The following is a 20,478-nucleotide window of genomic DNA, read 5'->3' as shown; positions in this document are numbered from 1 at the left end:
ACAACTCAAAACACAGAAATGCTTCACAGCTGGAATGTTTGTGAATAAAATGTATCAATATTAATATCAGGTAATACTAATATATCTCTAGGTAGGAGATGGAATAGGATTTTGAGAATTTAGTGGATCTGTCATTATATTAGCTCCATGACTCTGCAACATCTAAAAAATGACAGCTGGCTGTCTAACAAGCACCCATTTTATTTTCCTTTCAACCCAAATCGAAGTTCCTGTTAAATATAAAATAGTCCAAAATGTTCTGTATAAATTTTAAGATAAGCAAGTGTAAACCATATTATTAACATAAGGTTATGTAACTATGGTATGTTTGTGCCAAATTATTGCTGTAAGTCTGTTAAGTTGTAAAACTTACGAAAGGTTTACAGTTAAAAGTATAATTTCCAAGTAGTTTTTGACAAATGTTTATTGATATGACAAGCAGTTTTAATGTTCTAATTTTCTGTTTTCTGTTGGTTTTATTTAATCAGATCTTGCCCTTCATTCTTCTCTTTTACAATACTGTACACACTTTAAATTGTTACATTTTGTCACATTATAATGTGAAAAATTGTGAAGTGTCGTGAAAATGGATATATAGTTCTTCACAAATAAACATCTGAAAAGTGTGACATACATTTGTATTCAACCCCCTTTAATATAATTTCATCTCAGTATAAATACAGCTGTCCTGTGAAGGGCTCAGATGTTTAAGAACCCAAGTGAACCCTAGTGAACAAACTGCCTCATGAAGACCAAGGAACACACCAAACCAGTTCAGGATTGAGTCATTTAAGGGATGAGGCAAACAAGTAGAAGAAGGTGCCCTGTTCAGATGGGACCAAAATTAAAAATTGTGACCTACTTGCATATGGCAATGTCTTGAAGAAAGCTAACACTACACATCACCCTGAAAACACCATCTCCGCACTATGATAAACGTTGTGGCAGCAGCATGCTATAGTACTTTTCTTCACCAGGGACAGAGAAGCTGGTCAGAGTTGATGTGAAGATGGATGGAGTAACACATAAACAGATAAAAATACAGGTAGACTTTCAACCGAATAGTTGAGATCAAAGCACATCCATGTGTTAGACTGTCCTAGTCAAAGTCCAGACCTAAATCCAATTGAGATTCATTCAATATGACTAAGCTTGACATATTTTGTAAAGAATAAAGGCCAACAGCTTCAGATGATGGGTAAACCTGACAGAGACAACCCCGAAAAGACTAGAAGCTGTAATTATAGCTAAATGTGGTTCCACTCAGGGCGGTTGGTTACATAGGCAAGCCTGGTTTTCAGATTTTTGTTTGTATGAAAAATGGAAAAATATAATTTACCTTGCATGTGGTGTTGTAAAGTGATAAATGTGTATAAATATTTTTAAAACTCACTGCATATAGCTACTCAGTGTAAATTTGAAAAGGGGCTGCATAAATAAAGTTTCACAAGCCAAATTAAAAACAGTCATATTTTCAGAATAAATCACATCTTTCTTTTGTCCCAACCTCCACAGCTTACAAATAATCAAAATACTCTGTAGTTACTGAACTGCACTAAATTTGCCTGCAGAGAGTTACACTAAAGCACCCAATGAAATATCACTGAACATTTCACATAGAGTACATTTACAATGGATCATATACCAAGTCCAAAGATACTGATGAAACTGGGAGCAACAGACTCCAGTTCTTGTTTTTCATTCATATAACAATTAAATTCTTAAAGTTTCACAATGTAGCTGTTATTACTTAATGTATTTTTGGCTTTATAGATAGCACATATTAGTTTTAGGTTGTTTTTTTTTTTTTTATTTGACCTATCTGAAACATTTTGCTTATACTCTGTTTTTGGTGTACACCATACAAACTAATCTACTGATTTATTCTCTTCTGTAATTCATCCAATCTTAAGATATACCAGCACCTCATAGATGATCAGCTGTACAACCCTCTTCAGTGCGGAAGTTGTTTCTTAGGGAAAAAGACTCAGCTAATTTCAGCATCAGTGAGGTACTCTGTTTCATTTTACAATACACATTTTGTGTAGACATAAACTCTTTCTAATTTACAAAATAAAATTGAATTTATTATTTATTTATTACAATCAGAGATTTTGTTGCAACCCCCCCCCCCCACCCAAAAATCCCCAAATCCCCGAGCCATGCATCTTATACATTTAGTAATGCAATCTAATGTATAAAATGCAGCTCTATAAGGATTAAGTTTACTAATGTCATGTTTTATCCAACAGTGCAGCATCAGTCAAACTCAGCCTGAGGTCTCGAAGAGGTTAGAGCCACCCCTGAGGGCTGCTGTGTTGCCACAAGCTCAACCTGAGCCCTCCAGCTTGAGCCGGAATCTGGCAGCAGGCCGGGTGGCCGTGATGAGCCAGATGTGGCACTGGGAGCTCTGGGAATTTTCTACATGCAGTTTACAAATGTTATCCTTTAATTATATGATTGCATCTTATATTAAATACAGTAAATCAAAATCAGCACTGAAGTGGCTGGTTAAATAATCTATTCCTATGAATCTTTATGGATATTCATATTGTAATGTAAATATTGATGTCATTCTTAGAAATATAAAGCTTGCAAAAACAATTTTACTAGTTGGACATGGTTAAACTTTAGTATTATGACTCTAAGGTCATTTTGATAATTAGCCATGTATCTGTTAGGGCATGAAATAATAAGAGAAACACACAGGCAGAAGGTTAGAAATACACAAGAACAGAGGGCAAAAATGTCCTTGAAACACCCCAAAAAATGCTAGTGAATTTAAAGATGAAACGGTGAAAATGCCACCACTAATCATTGTCATCATTAAAGGGAATTCATTAAACTCTCAAACATTACATATGAGTAGCTGGTAGACCACCACACACCACGAAATCAAGGTGCTTTGTCACTATATTAATAAATACAAGCACTGGACCATGAAACATACAGAATTTATGTATTTGTTTCTCTGTCTGTATGTTGAGGAAAAGAGGCCAAAACAAGGGGCTTTCACCCAATGCAACTTCACAAAATGTAAGTGAATTCAGAGCAAAGAAGCAGACTGGAAGCGTAACAACATTTAGAAATTATTCCTACTCCTTATCTTCTGTGACCTCCAGAGTAAAAATAACTTTTGACAAGGCTTTCTTTAAAACTTCTTTAAAACCAAAGTAACTTTGGATTTTGCTTTTCACTACACTAACTGACAATACGTTTGTTTGAATCCTAACTGAATGATTATACATATGCACTTCATGGTGCCCCAAAAGATCACTTACATGACCCCAAATGTCCTATTTAATGACAACATCATCATCATCATCATTCAAATACTTAAATGCTACGTTTTATAAATCTTTCATGGAACTTAGGGTTTGGGTTAGGATTGAATTGAATTGAATAAGAACTAGCTGTTTATTGTTAGTATTAAAGTGTTCCCACATGTTGTATCAGAAACAAACATAGGAATTGCTAAAAATAAAGTTAAACTACATTCAGTATATCTAAAGTAAAATGATTATGTTAAATAGCCTGTTTTAGACCTGAGTACAGAGAATAATACTGATTATCACTGTATGATTATCACAGATGGAGCTTTTTAATTATGTGCATTCATTACTGCTACATGATGTAAATGTTTTAAAATTGTTCTGCACCACACAGGCCTTAAAATGTGTGTCCTCCCATTGCCAAACCCAGTAATTTAACCTTCAGTTACAGCGAGAGGTTCACATCCACTCATCATGGCCATGAAGGTCATGTTAGTTTTTGGCCTTTAAGAAATCATTTGAAGCATTTTTTCCTCTTCATCATGGACTGACATTATAATAAACTGCTTTGATTGATTTTCAGGAGCAAGAATTGGGCACAAAAGTTAGAATTTATTGTTGATTTATCTGTAATCAGCAAATGGTCAAAATGATAAGTACACACTCCAATATATACTTTCATACCCACTAATTTGTGGATAAATGCCCTTTAACAACATGTTTTCTGTAGCCATAATAGCTGACAAGCTTCTGACAAACATTTTGACCACTGCTGTTCGCCAAGATGGTATAGTGTCTTTAAATTGGTTGGTTTCCTGACTTTCCTAAATTTATATAGCACCTTTCTAGTCATACTGACCACTCAAAGCTCTTTACTCAAGAGCTACATACACCCAGTCACATGCACAAACGTATTCTTTACATTCATTCACCAATACACAGATCAGTAGGCTGCTTGGGGATTAGTGCCTTGCCCAAAGGCACATCAACATGTAGCAGAAAATGAAGTTGGAACTGAACCCATAGTCTTTTGTTTGCAAGACGACTTGTCCCATTCAGCCACAGTCACCTGAAACCTTGTCCACAAATTTTCTTTATAGTTGAGGTTCAGGTTTTAGAAAGGCTTAAAATGTAAATTTGCTTTATCCACTCCAGAACCAGTTGGGATGTTTCTGGACAACTGTCTTGTGGGAACACCAAGTTCTGACTTTGTGTCCAAGTCTCAACTATCTGACTTAAACAGTCACCCTTAAAAAACATTAAACCACCACCACCCATGCTAACACCTTTCATAAACTGGTATAAACTGGAACATCCCTATCGCCATGCACTGAAAAGAGTGGCAGCCAAAAAATGAAAACATATCACATAAAAATCATAATAAAATACTTTTAAGTGTGTGCCTGTGGCAAAACAAAATGTGAAAAGTTTAAGGGATATCAACATTGCTAAAAAATGGCTGACTCATTATATAAATACAATATAATGAATGAAAAAACAATTTGAGTTCAGCTTAAGTCAGGGCAATACTCGTATTCAATTCAAATTTCTGGTTTGGTTTTAGTTTAAAAAAGACTCCATCAATTGTGCAGTAACATGAAATTTGTCTTGTTTACTTCCTGACAGGAAGATCAGAAAAGGAGATACTTTCATGTGTTTGAACATTGGTTGGTGGCTGTTTAAATTGTCCTGTTTGAGCATACGCCGTATTCACTGCTCGGCGTGACCTTTACACCGTACGCTATTATTTCCCAAAGCTCTGCACATTGTGATAATTATGTGAGAGTAAACAAACGGATAAATGGTTGACCAAACACAGATCAAACATATCATGCAAGATAGGGTCCGAGTGCACGCCGGTGATTTAACAAACTTCCCAGCCAATCTTATATCCTTTTTCCAGTGGGTCATAGTCAAGCGGGCATATCCACTCAGCTGTTTTATTTAAAACCCTACATGTTCCTGTTTTGGCACAAGCAAATTTAACAAAACAAAGATGCAGATTTACTAAAACATGACAGGTAGTTACTTCAGCACACCTGCAGCTGACTGCAAACCTATTTTTGACACACATGTCCAGAATCTATCATTTTAAGTAAAAACTAACTCCCTCCATGTGGGTAAAAATAAATAAAAATTGCATGAATACGGCCAACCATTAAAATGCTTTTTGTCTCTACAGCACAGCACTGACTGGCGTGACGGTGGACAAGTTTGAGGGAGCTTTAACAAAACAACAAATCTGAAAGTTGCTAGTTCTGACTGTCCAGCCTATGGTGATGATTAAACAATACCCAACGGTCCTCCGCAGATGGAGGAGAAAGATGTGACAAAGTGAAGGAGGAGGGGGCCAACACACTACGACAGAAAAAGGAATGATGGATGAACACAGAGGATGGAGGATGACGTATTGTGAAAACTGACTGCCTGAATAACTAAGTCTATGGCTGAGCTGATGTAATGACGGTACACTGCTTGAAGCCCATTACGATGGCGAAGGCTGGATTTGTCCCTCCATTAGTGCTCTAATCCTGATGCAGACACCTGACATGTTAGAACAGGTTGGACCTTTTCCACCTCACATCTCCTGTGGATTTGTTGGATGTTGTGAAAGTGGCTCCAAAAATACTATATTATAATTCTACACCACAAAATCTGTATTCTTAAATAAACTCTATGACATCTAAAAGGGACTAAGTGCTAAACAGAAATGACAAAGCACAAATATGAGAGAAACAAAGAAAAGGAGGGAGGATAAGAGACAACTGGAGAGGAAGACGAACGATGTGAATGAGAAGAGCAGAGAGAAAAGCAGCACTGTGAGTTCTGCTCTTTTATTCAAGTAGTATGACGTGTTTATATGCTGCACTGAATATCTGCATGCTCACTGCAGATTTTCATTAACCTTGCTGCACCAAATATTTGTGCTACTCACTGTCTCATACACACAACACTTTTATATTTCATTAGACATAAAAGGAGAATAAAATAGAAAAGGGCATACAGCGCTTTGTACATGTGTAACATGCATATGTATTCAGAGCCCTTTAGTCCAATACTTCCTAAATAAAGTCCAGTGTAACCAAACTGACTTCATGAAGTCACCTAATTAGTAAATACAATCTTCTTGTGTGTAATCGTAATATGTCTGCAGCTGCTCTGTGAGAAATAGAAGAAGCCAATAGCACAACTGCAAAGACATGGCCATATCTAAACTGGCAAGATGGACAAGAGGACCAGTAATCAGACAATCTGGCAAGTGGCCCCGTGGTAACTCTGAAGGATTTGCAGAATCCATGGCTCAGGTGGGACAAACTGTTGACAGGACAACTACTAATCATGCACTCGACAACTCTGGCCTTTATAGAAGATGGAAAGCACTCTTTGGTAAAAAAAAAAAAAGCATAAAAGGTCCTGTTTGCAGTTTTGCACAACCCATGCAGTGAAACACATGGATGAGGGTGGTCTTTCCAGGGTGGTCTTTCCAGATAAAATTAAAAATTTAACTTTTCTGCCTAGTTGTAAATCGCTTTATTTGGTGGAAACTTGTTTTGCATAGCACCCTGAATACACCATCCCTGAGGTTTAACATGGTAGCGGCAGCCTCATGCTATAAGGATGCTGTTCTTTAGGGTCTGTTTAGTCATCAGGTACAACCAGTCAAAGTATTTTATAATCTAAGCAAATCATCACCAAACGTAGTCCAGAATCTTTAGAAAGCAGGAAAATAGCCTTTTTGTTTAGCACTTCTAGGAGGCTTCAGCTGGGATGCAAACTTCTGTTAGCCAGCAGCAGTGCACAATATTTTCCTACAGTGCTTACAAATCATTTGTGTCTTGTTTCTGACTGTTATTGTTGGTTTTTGTACAATTTAGACATGGCAGCTTCTTCAATGTCCCCCAGTGGGCCCACCACCTGCAGGGGGAACCGTGAGTGACCGGTGCAAAGAGGATTGGGTGGCGGACGAAGGTGGAGACCTCAACGGCCCGATCCCCGGATGCTTAGGCTGGCTCTAGGGACGTGGAATGTCACCTCGCTGGGGGGGAAGGAGCCTGAGCTTGTGCGGGAGGTCGAGAGATATCGACTAGAAATAGTCGGGCTCGCCTCCACGCACAGCGTGGGCTCTGGAACCCATCTCCTTGAGAGGGGTTGGACTCTCTTCTACTCTGGAGTGGCCCACGGGGAGAGGCGGCGGGCTGGTGTGGGTTTGCTTGTTGCCCCCCAGCTCAGCCGTCTCGTGTTGGGGTTTACCCCAGTGGATGAGAGGGTTGTATCCCTGCGCCTTCGGGTTGGGGAGAGGTCTCTGACTATCATTTCAGCCTACGGGCCGAGTGGTAGTGCAGAGTACCCTGCCTTCTTGGCGTCCCTGTCGGGGGTGCTGGAAAGTGCCCCTCCCGGGGACTCCATTATTCTGCTGGGGGACTTCAACGCCCACGTGGGGAACGACAGTGACACCTGGAGAGGCGTGATCGGGAGGAATGGCCTCCCCGATCTGAATCCGAGTGGGGTTTTGTTATTGGACTTCTGTGCTAGTCACGGATTGTCCATAACGAACACCATGTTCAAACATAAGGGTGTCCATCAGTGCACTTGGCACCAGGACACCCTAGGCAGGAGGTCGATGATCGACTTTGTTGTCGTATCATCAGACCTTCGGCCACATGTTTTGGACACTCGGGTGAAGAGAGGGGCTGAGCTGTCCACTGATCACCACCTGGTGGTGAGTTGGATCCGCTGGAGGAGGAGAAAGCTGGACAGACTCGGCAGGCCCAAGCGCATAGTGAGGGTCTGCTGGGAACGCCTGGCGGAGCCCTCGGCCAGGGATGTATTCAACTCCCACCTCCGGGAGAGCTTCGACCAGATCCCGGGGGATGTTGGAGACATAGAGTCCGAGTGGACCATGTTCTCTGCATCTATTGTCGATGCTGCTGCCCATAGCTGCGGCCGTAAGGTCTGCGGTGCCTGTCGTGGCGGCAATCCCAGAACCCGGTGGTGGACACCGGCAGTAAGGGATGCTGTTAAGCTGAAGAAGGAGTCCTATCGGCTGTGGTTGGCTTGTGGGACTCCTGAGGCGGCTGATGGCTACCGTGAGGCCAAGCGTGCTGCGGCCCGGGCTGTGGCAGAGGCAAAAACTCGGGCCTGGGAAGAGTTCGGTGAGGCCATGGAGAAGGACTACCAGTTGGCCTCGAAGCGATTCTGGCAAACCGTCCGGCGCCTCAGGAGGGGGAAGCAGTGCTTTGCCAACACTGTTTATAGTGGGGGCGGGAGACTGCTGACCTCGACTGAGGACATTATCGGGCGGTGGAAGGAGTACTTCGAGGATCTCCTCAATCCTGCCATCACGCATTCCGTGGTGGAAACAGAGGCTGGGGACTCGGGGTTGGACTCTTTCATCACCCAGGCTGAAGTCACCGAGGTGGTTAAAAAGCTCCGCGGTGGCAAGGCTTCGGGGGTGGATGAGATCCGCCCTGAGTACCTCAAGTGTCTGGATGTTGTAGGGCTGTCATGGTTGACACGCCTCTTCAACATTGCGTGGCGGTCGGGGACAGTGCCTCTGGACTGGCAGACTGGGGTGGTGGTCCCCCTTTATAAGAAGGGGGACCGGAGGGTGTGTTCCAACTACAGGGGGATCACACTCCTCAGCCTCCCTGGTAAGGCCTACGCCAGGGTATTGGAGAGGAGAGTCCGACCGATAGTCGAACCTCGGCTTCAGGAGGAACAGTGTGGTTTTCGTCCCAGCCGTGGAACACTGGACCAGCTCTATACCCTCTACAGGGTGCTCGAGGGTTCATGGGAGTTTGCCCAACCGGTTCACATGTGTTTTGTGGACCTGGAGAAGGCATTCGACTGTGTCCCTCGTGATGCCCTGTGGGGGGTGCTCCAGGAGTATGGAATCGGGGGCCCTTTATTAGGGGCCATCCGGTCCCTGTACGAGCGGAGCAGGAGTTTGGTCCGCATTGCCGGCACTAAGTCGGACCTGTTCCCAGTGCATGTTGGACTCCGGCAGGGCTGCCCTTTGTCGCCGGTCCTGTTCATAACTTTTATGGACAGGATTTCTAGACGCAGCCAAGGGCCGGAGGGGGTCTGGTTTGGGGACCAGTGGATTTCGTCTCTTCTTTTTGCGGATGACGTGGTCCTGCTGGCCCCCTCTAGCCAAGACCTACAGCATGCGCTGTGGCGGTTCGCAGCCGAGTGTGAAGCGGCTGGGATGAGGATCAGCTCCTCCAAGTCCGAGGCCATGGTACTCGACCGGAAAAGGGTGGCTTGTCCTCTTCAGGTTGGAGGGGAGTTCCTGCCTCAAGTGGAGGAGTTTAAGTATCTCGGGGTCTTGTTCACGAGTGAGGGAAGAATGGAGCGGGAGATCGACAGACGGATCGGTGCAGCTGCCACAGTAATGGGGGCACTGTGCCGGTCCATTGTGGTGAAGAGAGAGCTGAGCCGAAAAGCAAAGCTCTCAATTTACCGGTCGGTCTACGTTCCTACCCTCACCTATGGCCATGAACTTTGGGTCATGACCGAAAGAACGAGATCACGGATACAAGCGGCTGAAATGAGCTTCCTCCGTAGGGTGGCCGGGCACTCCCTTAGAGATAGGGTGAGGAGCTCGGCCATCCGGGAGGAGCTCGGAGTAGAGCCGCTGCTCCTCCACATTGAGAGGAGCCAGTTGAGGTGGCTCGGGCATCTATACCGGATGCCTCCTGGACGCCTTCCTCGGGAGGTGTTCCAGGCACGTCCCACCGGGAGGAGGCCCAGGGGACGGCCCAGGACACGCTGGAGGGACTATGTCTCTCGGCTGGCCTGGGAACGCCTTGGGCTCCCCCTGGAGGAGCTGGAGCAGGTGTCTGGAGAGAGGGACGTCTGGGCGTCTCTGCTGAGTCTGCTGCCCCCGCGACCCGGTCCTGGATAAGCGGAAGACGACGAACGAACGTACGAGCTTCTTCAATGCTTTTATAATCAAGTTTTATCAAGAACTTTTTTATTAGGCAATGCAACAGTGCAGCTTTAGAACTGCTTCTTCTCTTAATTCAAAATATTAGTCTCAAATATAGATCTTGAAGCACCACCCTCATATCAAGGGCACATTATAATAGCTTAAACCTACTTCACCAGACCAAATCAGGAAGACACAGCAACTAGAAGGCCCTTTGCAAGATAGACTTTACTTTGACAAGAAATACTTTTATTTTTAGTATACATTTTAGTATTATGAGGTGTTGTGTCAAAAGATCTCATTATACTTCTGCTGTCCACCAGTAAGTAGTGGTGTCTTTTATTATTTTTAGTCAGTAATGCATGGGTAAAAAACTTTTTTAGATGGCATCAGGCTGTTAAAACTATACAGGCAGTGTGATCCAGCTCAAAACTGCAGCTATACACTGAATACTCTCCTTACAATTACTTCCTCTAATTTTTCTTTTAATCTATGTGCCAGGGACAGCCATATACACACCTCCTCCCACTGATGTATGTATCTGATGAGCCGGGACAATCTCAACAGACGCAGGAGACTGAGAATCTTGGTGAAGCGGACGATTCGCAGAGCGCGTGCAGTTTTATACACCTCCGAGTCAAACCCTTTCTCCACTATTAAAAAGATATAATCCACGGGAATGGAGGAGAGGAAGTCCACCACGAACCAGCTCTTCAGGTAATTCATCTTGATGACCTTGGGGTCGAGGATGATCTCGGAGCTCTCCTCATTGACAATCCCTGTCCTGAAGTTCATGACCAGGTCCACCAAGAAGATGGTGTCTGAAGCCACGTTGAAGACCAGCCAGGTGGTGGTGGTCTGCTCTGAGAAGAAGGTTATTCCCACAGGAATGATGATTAGATTCCCCATCATCATGATGAGCATTATCAAGTCCCAGTAGAACCTGCAAGAGCAATACATGCAAATTAATAAAGCAATGAAAAAGCCAGGCTTTACCAAAATAACATACAAAGCAATCAATAAGAGAGATTGTGTGCAATCTTTGTATATATTTTAACATTTTTGGTGGTTTTGCTGGATTTTCTCATTCAGGATTATTTCAAAGCGGAACATTTAGGACTATGGTTTTATTTTTGTTTGAATAAAAAGCATAAGGATCCAAGCTTGAGTTACTGCCAGATCTCATAGGCTCAAACTTAACCATGATTCAAGGACATTGTGTAATCTACTGTTACCACTTACTGTCCCTTTTCAGGGCTCTTTGGACTGAGACCCTCTCATACTTCACAGCCCCGTTAATGTCTCTGCTCTCTGCCTTGCCGTGCAAAAAAAAAAGAAAAGGAAAGGAAAGGAAAAAGGCAGGAGTGATTCATCAAGTTTCTATGCTCTGTTCACCAAGCGTCCCAGGCCCCAGCAAAGGCTGAGCGACCACGAAATGAAAATAGATGCTTTCAGGAATCCTGTCTCAGAAAACTCTCCACAGACGCTATCCTTGCTCGTTTCTGTCCATGCCTTGCTGACGTTACCGAAGGTGGAAATGGACTTGCTGGCAGCTTGGCAGGCTCCCTGTCTGATGGGAGGACCAGGCACGCAGTAATGGATCTGTGTGAATAAATTAAACCAAGGCCTTGGCTTTATAAATATCCACGGATCATGTGTCCAATAATTGTCTTCACTTCGACTGAGAAACGGTCTTCGATGTGGCTCATAAAACCCACTGAAGGTATTTTTACACCAACTGAGATATTGAGCTCTGAAGTGAATGCTTGAGGACAATGTGTGATGCATCTGGGGTTTTTTATGCTTTATATTCCTTTCAGGATTGCATTATTTCAAAATATTAATACAATGATGGCAAAAGCAATCATTAATGAGAGATTCCAGACATTAAGAGTTAAAAACATAAGTCACTAGCTGAACAGCAGCCTTTGAGGTCAACTACTAAAATATGCCATGCCTTTCAAAGTTACTTATACTCCTTAAACTATTCCAATTTTTGCCATGTTACAACCACAATTTATCCTTTAGACCAGCACAATGTTATGGGCAACTGTGTAAAAGAAAAATTAAACATGGTTTCAACATTGCTTACAAATACAAATCTGAAAAGTGTGGCATGCATTTGTATTCAGTTGCTAGAGTTAATACTATGTAGAACTACCTTTTGCTGCAGTTACATCTGCAAGTGTTTTAGGGTATGTCTCAACCAGCTCTGAACATCTAAAAACTGCAAATTCTTTTTTTTTTCTTTGCAAAACAACTTTATCTCAGTCAGGCTGAATGCAGTGCATTTAGTGTTGAGCAATTTTCTGTCTTGCCGCAGGTTTTCAGTTGGATCGACATCTGGATCTTCACTGAGTGTTTCTAAAGCATAAAACTTTTATCTAAACCCTTCCATTGTAGCTCTGGCTGTATGTTTATTATTACTGTCTTGCTGGAAGGTGAACCTCCGACACACTCTCAAGTTTTTGGCTGTCTTTGGCAAGCCTTTTTTCACAATTGTTCCATATTGAGCTTTGTTCATCTTCCTATCAACTCTAACCAGTTCTTTTTTGTGTGCACAACTATTAGTTGTGCACCTATTAACAGATTCTCCAACCTGAGATTTGGATCTCTGTAGCTTCTCCTGAGTTACCATGAGCCTTACCTTTGCTTCTCTCATTAAATCTCTCCATGCCCGACCTGTAAATTTAGCTCTTATACTGAGATTAAATTAGAGACAGGTTGACTCTGTTTAATTATAAGGTCCTTATGAAGACACTTGTTTGCAAACGATTTTATTTAAGGGATTAAATTAAAAGGGTCCCTAAATACTAATGCATGCCATGCTTGTCAGATGTTTGTAAAAAAAAGTTTTTAAAACACATTTACCATTTCCTTTCACTTGAAAATTATGTCCTAATGCTGTGAGGTTGTAATGTCACAAAATGTGAAAAGTTTAAATTTGTATGCAAGGCACTAAATATGGGGCATGAGTGCATTTTTATTGCTTTTTTTATTTTTATAAGTATTCAGTATTTAATAAGAAACTGCAGTGAAGTCATCTGCTATGATTCATGTTTTTAGTTTCCAGAGACACCAAGAACAGGAAAGTGTATATGGGGGCTTGGGGGTGGGTCAAGAGTGAAGATGAAAATGAAATGATGACTAAAGAGATAATCTAAGCCTGTGGTTAAAGCATAGAGCAAAATAAGTCAAAACACAAACAGCAGCTCAAAAGGTTAAGCTTCAAGTCAAGGAAATCTTGGATGTTTCCACTCACATTACCATAATGAAAAGGACTGCCCACATCTTTCACATATTTTTATCTCTATCATGACTTGTTTTTAGGTGCGTGATCTCTAAGACACCCACTTGGATGACGTAAAAATGTTTATTCCAAAGGTTTCATCGGAAGCCAAGAATTTTAGGTGATATTTCTTTGAAAGCTATATCAAGTTGGTGTTTGTTGTGGACAGTCTGTCACAAGACTCCAACAAGAACAGCAGTTCTACAACTGCATTAATGTTTTCAGTCATCACTGGATTAAACTCTTGGATTAATGCTCTAGTTCTCAGCGTGTACCCAGCCCCATTTAAACCAGTAGCAGTGCATAGAGCTTTAACTATACCTTCTATCGGTCCATTCAGACTCTAATTTATCCCCTGCTTAATATTAAATGCATCAACCAATGGACAGAGTGCGTTATTCAAGCAGTACTCCCAGTTCTGCAGTCAGTCACCTCCGGATGAGCTGCACACTCTTCTTCCCAAGCTTCACACTGTAAATCACCCCGAATACCCAAAAAGTTGTTGTTGTCATTGATTTACATGAGAGACAGTAGAGAGACACAGCCGACTCTGCAGTACCACTGCAGAGATGTTTGTTCCTCCATCAATTCAATACCTGCTGCGTGACAATGGATAAAATGAGTATGTGCAAACCCTGAATATATATTTTCAAGAAACACACACAAAAAAGCAGACGAATGAATGAGACAAATGTCCTTGCACATACTAGAGCTTAAAGTCTCAAAACCTAAAACTAAAAATTCCCAGACAGAGGGCTTCAGTAGTGGAACTAATCCCGCTTTAAATCAAGCCAGCAAATTTTTTTCTCGTAGATTTCCTCTTTACAACAAGCGATCCATCATAATCAGTGCCAGGCCAAACCTGCCAAGCAACACAGGGAACCCCACATGATCTTAGTCAGCACAGGCCGGTCCAATCCAGTCTGCAATACAACCGGTAAAGCACGTAACGAAAGGTCACAAAGTAATGTTTGTGCAGCGAGAAAAATACAATCTTCGGGTTAGATAAAGGGAGGGGCTGAGGCTATTTATGACTAGAATTGCAATTTAAGTGCAATGATAATTTACTCAATTTTTTTTTTATGATTTGAACTGGCTTCCCTTTACTGTTAAATGTCTAATTAGATTTTGTTTGTTTGTGGTAAGAAATTACAGAACATCTGGCTCCTCAAATTATGCATTTCAATCATTTTTGGCACAGTTACTGTACAAAGAAATGCACACACTGTCCTGCAAGAGGATTTGTGGTGTGCAAACACAGCAATGTGGAGATGTACCAATAACTTGGTCAGATATGATAATCTGCCAACCTTTGCTTGAATTTTGCCTTAAATAGTCTCTTATTGGTGATTCAGAGGTCTTTTACTTATTCATTAAATGCATCAAAATAAGAGCTCCGGCAATTTTCTGTCTATTAAAAACATCAACGAGAACTTTAATGTGCTATTTTTTCATGTATTTAAAATCAGACAAGGGAAGAAGCAGCATTTGATACATAAATGGGGATAATCTTTTAATTTTTTTATAATCTGTTCAATTCAAACCTGCTACCTTTACAAAAACCTGCAGAGCACTTTTTTCTTCTCAATTTTCATTCCAACATAACATAACAGGTCTGTGTAGCCAGGCATGGAGCCTCTCTAAAATAATCCATGAATAATAAATATTACTAACCTGCTATTAATCTTTAAGCAGGTCCTGTGCACAAAGAATATGTTGCATATTGAGTTTCAAACACTCCCACAAAGAAACATACCACCATCAGTGGTGTCATCCATGTGCTGCTTTTATGTAAGATTTTTATTTAGCTTTGGTCATAAAACTGCACTAACAAGTAACTAAACTAAAAAGGTAGCTTGGTCACCTGGAATACACTCTACCACTTTCAAGACTGTCTCAGAGGGGTAGCATTATTATGATTTTGCAATGACTAAAACGAAAGAATTCCTTCTGTCAAATCACCCTTTGCAAAATGTCGTGAGAAGATAACCTGAAGGCAGCCTTCACCAGCCTTAGAACGAAAAACATTTTCTAGTACTCTGAAGGAACAAAGGAAGAGGCCAGTCTGGCCTTTTTGCTGTGAGTTATTCACTGAGTGTGTTCCCTAAAATCTGCTTTAACATAATACTTGGCACAAAAACAGGCTATAATTTCTACAAAATCAAAAAGGAAGTATGGATTACAGCTCATTGTTCATGTCGTGCCTTTGGGCCATCTTTAGAAGGGGTCAGTCTTCTTATGTAATTGCTTTCAGATTCTACTAAGCTCATTGACTGTTGTGTATTGTTAATCCTTGCCCAACATCGTTGCACATCTGTGTGTCCACAAGGGCATCTGCATATGGTCGTGTCTGTGCCTTTGACCATACCTTTCTTAAAGAGGATAATACAGAGATGTTCCACATAGTTTAGAGTTTTACCTGCAAAATGTCTGATTGCTGCACAGTATATAAAACAAACATCTTGGGGCTAGGCAATGCGCCAGCATTGGATTATTCCTTGAGTATGAGAGCCTTGAGTAGAAAATTTATGTTTTTTATTATATGCATCTGCTCAGGTAGCCATCCTGCAGTCAATTGGCTAACTGACATACTGTTTGTAACGTTTGAACTTTACTATAATTACATAAAAACAACAGTTATCTTACTGGTAGTGATGAGTGGCCACTTTTAGTTTCAGTGTTTGCTTTTGTTGCATCCAGAAATATTTCCAGACAGGCATGTTTATATTTCTTCTACACAAAGGAAAAGTGTAAGAGCATTTTTTTCATCCAGTTGACCAACAGGAGTTAGAAATAGTTAGGGAAGAGTCCGCACTACATTAGTAATGCTCCCTGGAGAGAACATAGTAAAAAACTGCAGTTACTATGTCATTTTCTTTGGCATCTCCTTAAAAGGTTCTTAAGCCAGTATGATGGAAATTGTTTGCAGTTTGGAAACTGTAACTTTTTAAAACCACAGTCTAACTTGCCACCCACAACCTGCCCAATTCTACTCAGGACAAAGCCGTACAACCATAAAGGGTGTAGGAAAATGTATTGCATCTTGTTTTCAACCTAAGAACGACTGGTCCTTACATCAGCAGCAGAGTACACAGAGCGCTGCATTCCCAGGCCTTCCTTCAGGCTCAGGACCACGGACAGCTCTGCGATTGAGGCAAGGGGAGGGAGCAACTGGGTTGGCTGTCAAGGTGCCAAAAGGACATTGATGCAACGACTGGACCAGTTGAGAACCTTAATTGATTAAGAAGTAAACTGTAAACATGCAGCATGTGTGTAACTGGTCCTTCCCTGTTTATGGTCTGGTTTGTGCTGAAAATGTAAAACCAACTATCCAGACTCATTTGCTATACATCCTATCCTATAGTATAAATAAATACAAATTGTTTCTCTATAGTAATATCACAATTTGGGGTAATGGATTATATGCAAATTAGACAATTATGACAATATCTATAATTATGTCACTTTTAGAAGTAAATATAACCTGTTCATGCTGTAAAATGCAACATATTCCCTTATTAGTACAACTGCAGGAACACATTTCCAACAGTCAGTGCCACCAAGAGATTTAAAGATCAGTTTTCACTTTTTATGTTATGTATTTGTTAAGTTTGCTGCTTGAAACTAAAATCATACCAAAAATTGAGAACAACAAACAAAATAGCAAATAAATTGCTCTAGAAAACAAGATGAAAATCTGATTCAGCTTGTTGTAGATTGTTAAATGAAAAAAATAAAACTATATTTAAGGTTGGGGTTTCCTAAAATATTTATGGAAGAGAGTTTATGTTTCAACCAAACTCAGATAAGGCCGCCAGACTTTCCAGAGATGTTCTGCCTTAGTATGTAAAACAAGAGAAATTCTAGTGGAAACAACTCCGATATAACCTTACAGCACCCCTTTAGTTTTCCTAAATTTATTCAACATGGCAGTTTTTGCTTCTTTTTTTTTTCCCTGCGTGATTTTACCGCATTCTGGGTATTCTTTTTGCAAGCAGGCCCTTCGCTTTACCGCCGCCTACAATGAAATGTTTACAACCGTGATGGTGCAGAGGCATTGTCACGTTGTGCCTAGGTGAAGTCGCCCCTTCAGAGAGCGGAATATGTCGCTCAGTTTGTGTGAAACAAGCAGGAAATCTGAGCTGTGAGAGTGTTTGCAAAACCTGACATTCAGCATTTCTTTCCCAAGGACACTCCGCCAATATATGCGTTTAGCCTTATTTAATTTCAAAAATGATGTTTTTTTTTTTAATGCCGCAATGAAACAGCCTTGGAGCAAAAGAGCTTCTCCGCCTGCAGAAACCGGATTGCTTACATGCAGAGGTAGATTAGTGGATGCGCTTAGGGGCCAGGATGTATGAGGCTATAGCTTCCAGACCTTTAGGGTGACAGAGGGGATGCATTCAGAGGGTGGGGTGAGCAGGTGTCTGTTCCAGTCCTTACCTAAAATCGCTATATGGGTGAATGATCCAGTATCCGGCCGTCTGCACCCTCTCTTGCTCTTTTTCCACGGCTTTTTGACTGCCGAACATACGCAAGGAGAACTTATTGACTCCGGGCTGCATCATCGCCCCGAATTGCCTCTGCATAAAACCATACTGCCTGGACGCCCCGTCCAGATCATCAAAGCCGACCATGGCCTCTTCCCTCTCCCCCTTGAAGCCCACGGAGTTGCCATGGTCCTTCGTGTTCTGGCTCCCCGTGTTATTTTTCTGTATCGAGTCTTGCCTCTGAAAAACATTATTCCCATCCGCCTTCTCCTCCTTGTTGCTGGAGAACGAATTGGATTTGTCTTCCATGGTGCTCCGAGTTTGCCCGTTGTTCTCTGCTGACAGAGCGCTCCGCCGCCTGCTCGCGAGAGAGGACCCGACGTGGGCTCTGCTGGTTCTTCTCGGTGTCCTTCAAACTGTTCCGCTTCTCTTGTCTCCAAATGCGAGTGCTGCAAACTGAAACGGAGTGCACGGGAGCCCGGTGGATCAGGTTTCTTGGGTTACCGCCATCTACCGACGGCCCCGGCTCCTGCCGTGCAGCGCCTGTGCTTCATCCCTCACTCCGCACGGCACTGCGGTTTAAATGGCACATGCTCCTGCACCTTATTTACATAATGCTAGAGGCGAAATGTGACCCGTGAGATCCCTCTGTCCTCCTCTCTATACATCTGTCAAAATATATTTTTCTTAATTTCTTTTTTGGCCTAGGCTGTGAAAACTTTTATTTTGTGCTAGTGTATGTTTAATAAACTCCACTATATTAAAAAGATACTAAATAGGTGTGATCATCTCGCAGTCATATTTTTCATCTGGGTCTCATGTGGAAAATAATAGTTTAGTTGTGTCCATCCCACTTTTCCACTTTTGCACATTTTTGCATTACACCCACATATTTCAAAGTATTTTACTGAAATATTCTACAATATGGTACCACAATGTAGAGTCCAATTGTGAAGCAGAAAGAAAAGAAAACCCGTTTTGTTTGTTTTTTACAAATATAAATCTGGAAAAATGTGCCGTACATATCCAACACGTCTGAGTCAATGCTTCGTAGAATCACCACCTTTACTGAGAATACGGCTGCAAGTTTTTTGTGGGCATGTCTTCACCAGCTTTCCACATCTAGACAATTAAATATTTGCCCATTCTTCCTTGCTCAATGGCTCAAGTTCTGCCAAATTTTATGGAAAGCTGAATATAATCTCCCACAGCGTAATGCTGCCATCACTTTTTTCCATTCTTTGAATTCTCTTTGCTGCTAAGATAAGTACCATTTATTCTGTGTGAAGTTCTTGCCAACGAGAGAAATTTATTTTTTGAGCTATAAATGTTGATACTTAAGTCATTTGTGAGATACAAGGATTTCAAAAATATATCCAATGCTAAAGGATTCTAGCTTGTATTCTTTCTCTTGGCCAGCAGGGGGCAAGATGAGAGATTTGAAACAGAATTAGAATCCTTTCGTTTTGTTAGATTTCACACAAGAAATTTGTGTTAATGAAAGTACACATGAAAATAACATTAGAAAACCAAGCACAACTTTATATCTGTACATAGCGAAGTAAGAATGAAATAATAAAATGTAGAAAGGAGAAATGTTAGGACAAGATGGAAAGAAAATTTAACATTATGAAATATCTGACTGTACTGTCATGGAAAGTAATGTACATTCTCTGTCAGTTTTAGGGTTTCCATTTATATATATATATTAGCATGATCAGCTCTTTACCAGGCACTTAAAGTATTTTAATACAACCTCAAGTGAAGAAACATTACATATTCCAAAATCAAATGAAGGGGAATTTAGCTTCTTCCTTCACCTTCAGTTATAGCCACTGCTTTTGATGGCTTCATCTCTTCATTGGCGTTTACTAGAAAAATCCTAGATTCGTATAATGAGTTTTATTTGCACCTGTTTTGGCAAATATGAAAGCCTTTTCTTGCTGTTTCTTACCTTCCTACATATGTTAGTGTATCTAAAATCACTTTTCACATGAGTAAAAATGCAAAGAAATGTAGCACCTTTTGTGAAACATAATTCCTGTTACGCCTAGAAAGTAAATGCTTCACTTTTAATGTACCTCTGTTACATAATAAATATTATGTGTATTGGGATAAAAGTAGATTTGTTGTGCTACTGCATAAGGAAAGGGTTAGATATTTTTCCAGATATTGTCTCAATAATTTTTTATTTTGTTGGGATTTTCTATTTAAACTTAATGATCTGTCACGATCTTGACCTGAAAATTTAATATCATATCCTAAAGCTTATAGCGCCCATAAATGGTCAGATTATTCTAAACTGTATTCAGAAAATATGTAGTACTTCCCAGCCATGGCAGCCACTTAAAGAATCAGGTATGTTGAGGTGAGCGCACGTTCATCGGTGCAGACAGAGGGTCTGCATGATGTAACATGAAAATAGTCAATGTGGTCAATGTGGTGTTGTGATTATGATTCATCATTTTCTACCACTTATTCCATAATGGGTCGCGG

The 20,478-nt window shown here is 41.2% G+C and overlaps 1 protein-coding gene across 1 annotated transcript in view; it reads right to left on the bottom strand.

The window, feature by feature from the left end:
- LOC124872942 (potassium/sodium hyperpolarization-activated cyclic nucleotide-gated channel 1) overlaps window positions 1-18,742 on the bottom strand; it is a 120,481-nt gene extending 101,739 nt beyond the window's left edge. Inside the window, exons 1-2 of the mRNA XM_047373381.1 lie at window positions 17,936-18,742; window positions 10,723-11,146 (exon numbers count right to left, since the gene is read on the bottom strand). Coding sequence (XP_047229337.1) covers window positions 10,723-11,146; window positions 17,936-18,291 — 780 coding nt within the window. The 5' untranslated portion in view covers window positions 18,292-18,742. The remainder of the gene's footprint in view (window positions 1-10,722; window positions 11,147-17,935) is intronic.
- Window positions 18,743-20,478: the final 1,736 nt, after the last annotated feature.

This window comes from Girardinichthys multiradiatus, chromosome 8 (assembly GCF_021462225.1).
Source record: "Girardinichthys multiradiatus isolate DD_20200921_A chromosome 8, DD_fGirMul_XY1, whole genome shotgun sequence".
NCBI lineage: Eukaryota > Metazoa > Chordata > Actinopteri > Cyprinodontiformes > Goodeidae > Girardinichthys > Girardinichthys multiradiatus.
The sequence above is the reverse complement of the archived record's forward strand: the minus strand, read 5'-3'. Positions and strand labels throughout refer to the sequence as shown.